The 9,259-nt window shown below is 39.6% G+C and overlaps 2 protein-coding genes across 2 annotated transcripts; both read right to left on the reverse strand.

The window, feature by feature from the left end:
* Nucleotides 1–4,823: 4,823 nt before the first annotated feature.
* On the reverse strand, nucleotides 4,824–6,963 carry LOC129581871 (FAD synthase-like). Its single transcript, XM_055473149.1, has 2 exons — nucleotides 6,502–6,963; nucleotides 4,824–6,282 (listed from the first exon to the last, which is right to left on the reverse strand). The coding sequence occupies exon 2, from the start codon at nucleotides 6,253–6,255 to the stop codon at nucleotides 5,491–5,493; it is 765 nt and encodes a 254-aa protein (XP_055329124.1). The 5' UTR covers nucleotides 6,256–6,282; nucleotides 6,502–6,963; the 3' UTR covers nucleotides 4,824–5,490.
* Nucleotides 6,964–7,806: 843 nt separating this feature from the next.
* On the reverse strand, nucleotides 7,807–9,031 carry LOC129581875 (dolichyl-diphosphooligosaccharide--protein glycosyltransferase subunit DAD1-like). Its single transcript, XM_055473153.1, has 2 exons — nucleotides 8,682–9,031; nucleotides 7,807–8,113 (listed from the first exon to the last, which is right to left on the reverse strand). Exons 1-2 carry the CDS (start codon nucleotides 8,887–8,889, stop codon nucleotides 7,983–7,985), a joined length of 339 nt encoding a protein of 112 aa, XP_055329128.1. The 5' UTR covers nucleotides 8,890–9,031; the 3' UTR covers nucleotides 7,807–7,982.
* Between the last annotated feature and the right edge of the window lie 228 nt (nucleotides 9,032–9,259).

The following is a 9,259-nucleotide window of genomic DNA, read 5'->3' on the forward strand; positions in this document are numbered from 1 at the left end:
CAAGCAGCACGGAATATGAATGGTCGAGAATTAAGGAAAGCGGCACTGGATTATTATTGTACAAAAGGCAGTCCGTTGTAAGTTTACCTCTGATATCAAATTTTTCTTGCTGCTTTGCTACAATGTTTCTTGCTGCAACTTCACCTTAAGATCTAAAATCAAATATGTCATTTACACAGATTACAGTTATGGAATTTCCGTTTGCTTCCGAACCTGCTTTCTGGAACGCAGCCCGGTCTATGATTTAAATCGTCATCAGTCACCGAAAAATACTTTATACTGTGATTAATAAGTTATAGGTGTGACAATGGTGGCAAGAGTTATGAAAAAGATTGAACTAGCCCCCCTGGGGCTACGCTGTGCTTTGATAGCGCTCGTCAGCTTTTGTCACTTTGCACTGAAGCAAACAGGTAATCCACTGAATGGCTGGCGTGTTGCTGACCATGATTGGAACAGCTTCTTTCTGGTTTCTCCACATATATAATTGCTTTTTGCCGAAACCTGCAATTTACTTGTGTTTAATTATCCGCCAAATGGTCGGCAAAGAAATGAATTAACAATCGCTGAATTAATAATACTTTGCTCTATGTCAATATTGACATCTGTCCTTCGTTTTGACAACTTTTGCAATCTACACCTTACCAACAAGAAAGCAGGAAATTGCGGAAATCATTATGCTTCAACTTCCACATATACAACGTTTTACGTAATATGTATGCTATGTCTTTGCAATAGATTTTGAAAGGTCAAAAATTACTAGTGGATGTTAATACAACGCTTATAAAACCGTAACTGCCGATTGTCATTTTGGTGGTTGCCCGCAACATAAAATCAACTTCCATCCATAATAACATCTTCACATGCTTATTTGTTGTAACAATAAATCAAAAGTGGAACAAGTGCTGCGGTTTGGTTCGCTTTGGTATTGAAACCTTTTAAATACAAAGGGTGCATACGTACGTACTTAAAAATTACGTACTAGCCGTTCTTCTGCTATAGTAATTTTGCTATAGCGTTTGCTAGTAACATGTACAACACGTGAAAAAAATTGTGCCACATGCAGTTGCAGCAGGTACAGTATTGTAAGGGCCGACTAACCTGGTACGTAAGGACTAAGGAGCAACTTATAACATGGGTCCCGTGCTTACATAAGTTACTCGTACATTGCACGGCAAGCACGCGGATCTCACACAGTAGTTTTTGTAGCACTGTTTTTCTGCAAAGTTTTGACGTGCTGTTATTGAACGGAGCTAAAGTAGCGAAAGTCACCTGTTCACTCGACTTCAGTGGTATTGGAAGCCATATATACGGAGTCCGATCGTCGGTCACCACCGCGCACCAATTTTGACTGCTATTATTTATGCAACTATAGAAACCGTGGTGTCTGTACTTTTCTTGTGGACATAAGGACATTAAACGTATAATATTATAAGTACGAATGCAGTCTTTTTACAGCTGGTAAGAAATCAGCAAAATATACAGCAACGAATAACGAATCTTCACTTAATAATACAACGGAAAACAATGAAACAATCATCCGCGGCAGATACACCCCAATCACAACAAGAAAAATTCTTCTATACTGTCCTGCTCGGGAATCGTGCCCATAACGCATATCGCATTCCCGCGCTGTATCTGTACTTCGAAGTATAGACAAACGCTGCCGAAAAAACTCTTTGGCGCGTTTCTGGCCAGTGGCAGATATTAGGCAGCTTCCAACCTTGTCCACAAGTTTCTTAGTGCCACCGCTCCACGGTCCGTGAATCTCAAACGCCGCCGCAACGAAATCGTATCGTGGCATCAGTCAACTGTGCTTCGATAACTTTCCCCTTTCGGCTTGCTCCGCTGCGGCTCCAAAACTAGTTTGCAGCCGCAGACGGACATTAAACTAGTTTGCAAAACCAAAGTAATTTCAATGACAACCTCCTTTATTTAAGGATCTTGCCTGCTAAGTTCAATACGTACACCCTGACCACGCGTCAAGGTCTCTGAAGCGAGCACGCACCAGGCATTCCACATCTCTCAACCAGCACACCATGCCTTCCGGTGACCGAGCGTGTTGGGAAGCTAACTTGAGACCTTGCAATCGAGTATGGGTTGTCCCAAAAACCCACCGGCGTTTCTTGAGAAATAAACGTTAATAGAAGTTAGCAGTAAATCGATCTAATACAGTACCGTATATCACTAATGAATTTCCACAGTACCATTATCATTTTTGCCGCAATTGTGAAAATACTGATTACGAAGGGCCCGTATAACCTGATAGAAAAATTAATAAAGGTTGTGTTTGTTTATTTCCCGACAATGTTACCTGTATCTGTACATCCTAAAAGCCGCTTCTGTTTTCAATCAGAACCTTGGAGCCACTGCATCTGTAGAACTCGTATATATGGACACTGTCACACTGGTAACTTATCGATTCGCATCGTACCCTTTGACTCACAAGTGTCAGTCAAACTGTGCGCGTGTCGTTTTTTTCAGCAAAAAATGGTACAGTACCTGGTTCGCAAGTTAACAGGTTAACACGTAATTGCACTCACGGACAATTGTATCTGTAGACCACCGTAGCACAAAAACTATGATTTGGCAGCGATCAGAAAATTTATTATAGGTATATTGTTATTTTTCGAAAAGGGGCAGACTGCGTTTTTCGGTTTGTTTTACGTAGAGGCGGTAGAGCAACAAACAATAAAACAAATTTCCGAAGTACTGCCCCTGCATGGCTGATATGGCACAATGCGAACGCAAATTTGTGAGCATGTGTAGTTTGCAAGAGCTTGAACACTGGCCATCGGGAAAAAACAGCTTGTAAAATGGGCAAAAAGAACTTATACTTCGGGCAAACCGTAAATTTATATATAATTATGGAGTAACAGTGCGGTTGCTTTAAATAAGTACTGATAGAAACAAGGATCCAAACGCTCAACAAAACCGTCGAAATTTGATGAATTTCGAAGGGCCACAGGATTGCTATAAGGTTAATTCGATCTCGTGCACGATAGGGTTTATGACCTTTATATCCCGCGTACTGCATTTTTTCGCCTTGGTGCTGTGCGCATTCATTGAATTACTGTATTATAAGATATGTAGTGAAACATAAGATATTGTATGGCCGCTGGCGGTCAGCTGGTGCAGGTTAGAAAAAACAAAAATAAAAACAGAAGAAATCCTTCCTGCAACATTATATGCGATTGCCGGCAGTCTATACGTATATATGCACTTGTACGCAAATGCAATACTACTCTAGCTATGAGAATTACTGTAAAATTTCTATTTAATACTCGTATCTCTTACAAAATTTGGTTCACAGTCATCTCGAGTTACACGCTCAAATCAGATGCATTAAACCTTCACTGGCAGAAACCCGAACTGCAGGCAGCATACGTTTAGTCTATGTTGAGCATCGAAAACAAACGTGGGTCAAACGTGCAAAACGGGACACCTATGGGCATCTGCGACAGTTAACCGTAAGCAAAGGTGATGTAAACATCACCCACACACGTACGAGTAACTTGAAATTCTTTTAGAAACACAGCTAATCAGAGGAAAGTACAGCGCGGATGAGGTTCTGTCCGGAATGTCTACTGGTGTGGCCTGTAGTTATTAGGATGAGTTAAAAATGCAATCTTCATTCATCCTTTGCCGCCTTGTAGTGTCCTGAAATCAAAACAATCAACAGAACATATACTCGGAAAGGTCGAAGGTTTGAATGCTAGCGCAGGTTTAGTAACCAATTCACTAAAAATGATTGTTTGACTACCATAATCATCAAACTAAACTCGTACAAAACTGCCATGCACAATAAGCGTATATAATACAGCTCTATATTATATGCGGTACTTCTATACCAAAAACAAATACTGTAGAATAAAGTTGTACTTTATCGAAGTTGTACTTTATCGCAACTAAAAAGCCATTCTGCAGCAAGTGCAGTTTCTGCAGTTTATTATACAGAAGCGATTCATTAAAATCATTTCTGTACGTACCATGGACCGCCAATTCCATAAGGACCCCAATAATTTTTCAACCATCTGCCGGCATCCCGAAATCCATCAAAGTGCGGGAGTGGTGGTGGTCCAAAGCTGCAGACAGGACATCTTTCCGGCTGCGCGCCACGAGTGTTATTTCCATGCAGACAGAAACCGTAATTCGTATCATATGAACGGCTCTCCAGAGTCCCGGTTGGCGGTCCAACGTGCAGTGTAAACGGCATGTTAGCAAGATCTTAGCTGCACGTATACAACTGTTAATCCAAAACTTGAAACTAGATCGGTAGCAGATTGTTACGTTTATATAATCATATTCGGCAAAATACACTATTTTCATTACCCGAGTAGTGCACATAAAATTCCATCCCATACGAAATATCTTTAAATTGTATCCTACTATAACTGTCTGTATAATATGAACAAGCCTATTGTAATGCTTACGACTAACCTTTTCCAAACGCTTGTCTTCGGGATCCGGACAGAGCAATTAAAATTAATATTGGGGTATCACAACGTAAAAGAGGCGCAAGTTCTTGCTGTCATAGTGTCAACTATTGGTAAATAACGACACAGCAGGTAAACTTTCAAGTACATAAGTACTTAATTTCTTGCACGCGCTAGCGAACAAACACCATTAAACAGCAGCAATAGCTTTAAAAGGAATACGGAAGTGAAGCCTGCCGGCTGTTATGACACAACAATAATATGCTAATGATTATGAAAAAGCCTGACGCTGCTCGTACTTTGCAAGTATACAAAACCTCTATTATTTCTTAAGTATGAAAAGATACCATAGTTTTCGACCGCCAAGTGGTAGCTGGGAAAGTAATGAATTCTAATACGAACGAAGCATTTGCTTATAACCGGTTGCTGAATCAGAACAGCGCGATGACTATTTTGGTGAACAAACAAAATTAACACAACACGGCTTTGATTGATCCCACAAGATCGAGCATGAAGCATTATTCATAATTTTATCAATCTTCGTCCGACAAAAACGAATAACACGTTGTCCAGGTGCAAACAATTGGCGCATTTTTCTCATCAATGCAAGTTTAGCAAAATTTGCAAAAAAATGTGTATTAAAAGCATAACGGAACGACTTGATGTTAAAAGGCTCAACTTCAGCACTGAGAGATTACCTAATTTTAAAACCGATCGAAATTTCGGAACTTACAAAACTAACCAGATTAAACTATTAATTAAGGCTAATCTAAAATTGAGCAATGCTGTATCGGATGGTATTGAGTTTTGCTTTGCATGTGCATATTAATATGCATTTCCCACGAATCCTACAGAAAGTCAGAAACACCATAATTACAAATCATAATCTATTACATATTTTAACTTTCAATACCGGGATTGCATCAATAAATTAATAAGAGAATCAAACTCTCCTTAAGTAGAATAACCAGTTGAAACTCCAACAACAACAAAACTACAATTATCTAGCATATGAACGTTGGTATAAAGAACAGCATAAAAAACACTCCAAAAACCATCATTCGCGATTAACCCGTTCATCATCGGAATCCTCCAATAAATATGCCGGCAAATATTTCACCGTCCCATCATCGGCCACTCTCCGCAATTTCTCATTGCGCACAGTGTTTCCTTCCCATCCGACAGACGTGTACCCGTCATCATATAATTTACAGTAATATATATTAAACTCCTTCAAATATAACCACACGTCATGATAGGAAAAATTCAGAATGGGAAGGATTCGCACGAATTCCGCCCAGCCGGGATCGGTCGGGCTAAATGCAGATAAGTGCCGCGAACTGGGATCCTTACACCGTGTGCCCATGAAAATTCCCTGCACATCGGGAAAATCACTTTTAAATCGGAACAACGCATCCTTAATATCGCCTTCGTAGATCGTCAATGATAAACCCAATAAACGAATCTTATCCTGGATAAATTCCTCCAGTTCTATAAACTGCGGACGGCTGCGGAAATAGACGACTGGGATCTGGATGGGAGACTCAGAACGGTATGATTTTTCGATCTCCGCTAAGACTAGATGCAGCGCCACGGTACAATCCTTGCCGCCGTTAAAGGCAATGGCGGCCTTATTCGTGCCATACCGTTCCAAACCGGTCCGCACTATTGACTGTGCCTGCGGGAGGGTGGTTTCATGGAAGCGGGATACGGCGGGATGATTAGCCCGGGCTGATGCGTCGGCCGCGAAGACGGATACATCGAACAAGGGTTTCGTTGGGCAACTGTTCTCCGTGAAGATGCCGTTGCACTGTTCTGTCATTTTTGTCCATGAATGGCGCCTGCGAGGCTGCAGCAAACAGTAGTTAGTGTACAGAAACTAAGTAATTAAATTATCATAAACTGCAACATCATTCAACATCAATTGCAACAGTCTGTACATAAGCTTTGCGATATAATGTGTGCGAATTGCGAAAACGCAATAACGAAACGATTCCAAATTGGCAATTGCTAATTAGTTAGTACTTGGTAGTTGGTATTTGGTAACTACTTAAAAGTTAAATCTTACGTTATGTCACGATCAACACCATTCACAATTCGCAGATAATATTGTGTAAGGAATCAGTCCCTTTGTCGATCGCAGCTGGAGTCCTTAACTTCGTTATGATTTATTTAGCGCACGGTTTTATCTACTGATTCGACTTCGAGGTTCCAAGTAGGGCGTGCAGATAGCTTTAGATAACACTCTTTTTTAAGACGGCCCATAATCGTTGCCAATCAAACTCAAAATAACAGATAGTAACTTAATTTTTCTAAGTTTAGAACTTGTTAGCCAGAATTCCTAGTGGACGCCAGAATCATTCAAGCTATCGCAGTTAATCCATCAACAGAAGCAGTAAAAAAGTCATGCAGTTTTATTCTCCAAGATAACATAAAAAAACGCTCAAAAGTCAACTTATAATTTCAATAAAAACTGCGTATTCTGTAGTCAGAGTGAAAAACCAAACGTAGAAAGGTTAGATAGGATTGATTGGGCCTGAAGAAAATTTTGTAATTTCGAAGAGTTGGTACCGTTGCGAGCATACGCGCCTGGAAGTGGGGTGGTTTAATCCGAAACGGTACTGGGTAGTGGGTAACTAACAACATAGTAGGAACTAGGAAGTACTGTAAATAAATACGTACATAAAACACCACTCGGGGTTTATTGGAAAGGGAATACATACGTAGTAAGGAAAGTCCGGAAAGCGGGAAAGGGATACACTTTATTATTTTTCCTTTCCGTGTCATGTAATGAAATTTGTGAACTCTTCTATATTTCAACAAAAAAGGAAAAGCTTAAATATGTATCTCCAAAAATCTTTTAATAAATTATTTACTGAATTTTACAACCGCACTACAAATTATAACAGTCGTGAGTAACATTACTACGGCCGGCAATGTACAATCAAGAACTGAAAAAAACAACCAAAATTTTTATTATCAGTTTTGTTCTTTCCCCGGAAAGTTCCTAAAACCGCAGCCGCATTGCCTTTAATAACTGCAAGGTAGGCTGCTTTAAAAAGCCGGGGATGTAAATTCTCCGGAAATCTGTTAATTCTGTTGTTGATCTAATAATGTGAACAACTTCAGTCAGTAGTCAGTACAGGCTGTACAGCAGTCAGCTGTATAAATAGCCGTGTCCTTGAACTATCCCTTTGAAATTTCTTTTTAACAATTATTACAATTCTCAGTGCTCTATGCTATTCAGATTAGAAGTAAATACACTGTGGAAGTCAAATTTGGACTTATTAATCCATTGGTCTGTAATGCATCCTACACTTGCAGTCTACATTAACGTTTGACATCGTTTCTGTTTCCCGCTTACTCAACGAACTCAGTCGGACTTGAATTTTATTGCGGAAATAGTTGCCGCAGAAAACTAACAAACTGCCATGGCGAATCGCACAATTCCGCCTGATGGTGAAAAGAATCGTGGATCAAAATTTGGCAGTAAAGAAAGCGGCTAACCAAAGCACAAAGCGTGAGTGAAGTTTATTGCACAAATGCAGGTTATCCCATAAAATTAATGACGACCAAATGCAAAACAACGTGCGCGAAGATGAAGTCCGCCATGGCGCGCTCCTGGCTAATGTGGCCGAACTGGCTCTTGTTCTCCGGGTTGACCTGCATCCGCAGACATGCTGGAAAAATGAAAAATCACACGCTGCAACAATCGAACTGTAACATCGAAACTTATTGTTAGAATCGGAAACATGTAACTTGTTACTTGTAACAAGGAAACTTCACAGACTACAGCGGAAATATTCGCGAAAAGTTTCGAGGCAAAACTTGTCATAACCATTGAAGTAACCGTAAGGAATTCATCGTCAACAGTTAACATTTAACAACTTAACATTTACACTATTTACTACAAATCAAAAATTAATAGAAATCTGCAATTTAACAGATCTACACGAACAATCGGAACGAAGCTCTAGATAAATATTCAACAACCATTAATTATTCTCCCACCGTAAAATATTTCTATATTACTGCAAAGTGCAAACCAATACAAAAAGCACTTAATTTTTTAGAAGAGTACAGATTTTCAGTAAAATGCAACTAATAAGTTTTAATGAATTAGTGATTACCAATATTAAAGTAGATGCTGCAAAACAAGCCGGTTCGACATTACAATAATTACTATTCCTGTATTCCAGTGCCATTACTGACTTTGAGCAAAAAACTTAACTCAGATGTGCCACTTACTCGCAAGAATGAACGAAGCAACAGTTGAGATAAACCCACTCAGGAAACTGTTGAAAGGGAAAGTGCCAACCAGGAGGCAATAAAGAAACTGGATAATTCCCGTTAGGAGCACGTATACAAGGTACGCATCGATCAGCTTCAATCGTTTCGGAGTTTTCCCGCGGTACTCTTCATACAGTTTCACAAGGATTTCTCCAAGATGCGGCATGTTCACCAAGGGTTAACTGTGCTGTATACTACTTGAGCCCTGAAAGTTGTTAAGTTGTAACCGTAGTAGAAACCAATTGAAAACAAATCAGAATAGTCGACAGAACTACACAATTAAAATTGTAAAAAGCATTTAACTACGATTCAAGATTCAACGATTTTGCTGTGAACTAGCCAACGTGTCATTCGCTCATTACGCACACTGCGTGAGCTTGGAGGCGGCTGTTACTATTAATTTTTTAGAAGAGTACAGAATACAGATACCCTATAAGTAAGTACCTACTTACCATCTGATGACTGATGCGTATTAAATTATTATTGAATTTTTTTCTTGACAGATAACTAAACGCGACTTCCTGTTCAAATTAATG

The sequence above is a fragment of the Paramacrobiotus metropolitanus genome, unplaced genomic scaffold (genome assembly GCF_019649055.1).
Source record: "Paramacrobiotus metropolitanus isolate TYO unplaced genomic scaffold, Prichtersi_v1.0 Parri_scaffold0000006, whole genome shotgun sequence".
Lineage (NCBI taxonomy): Eukaryota > Metazoa > Tardigrada > Eutardigrada > Parachela > Macrobiotidae > Paramacrobiotus > Paramacrobiotus metropolitanus.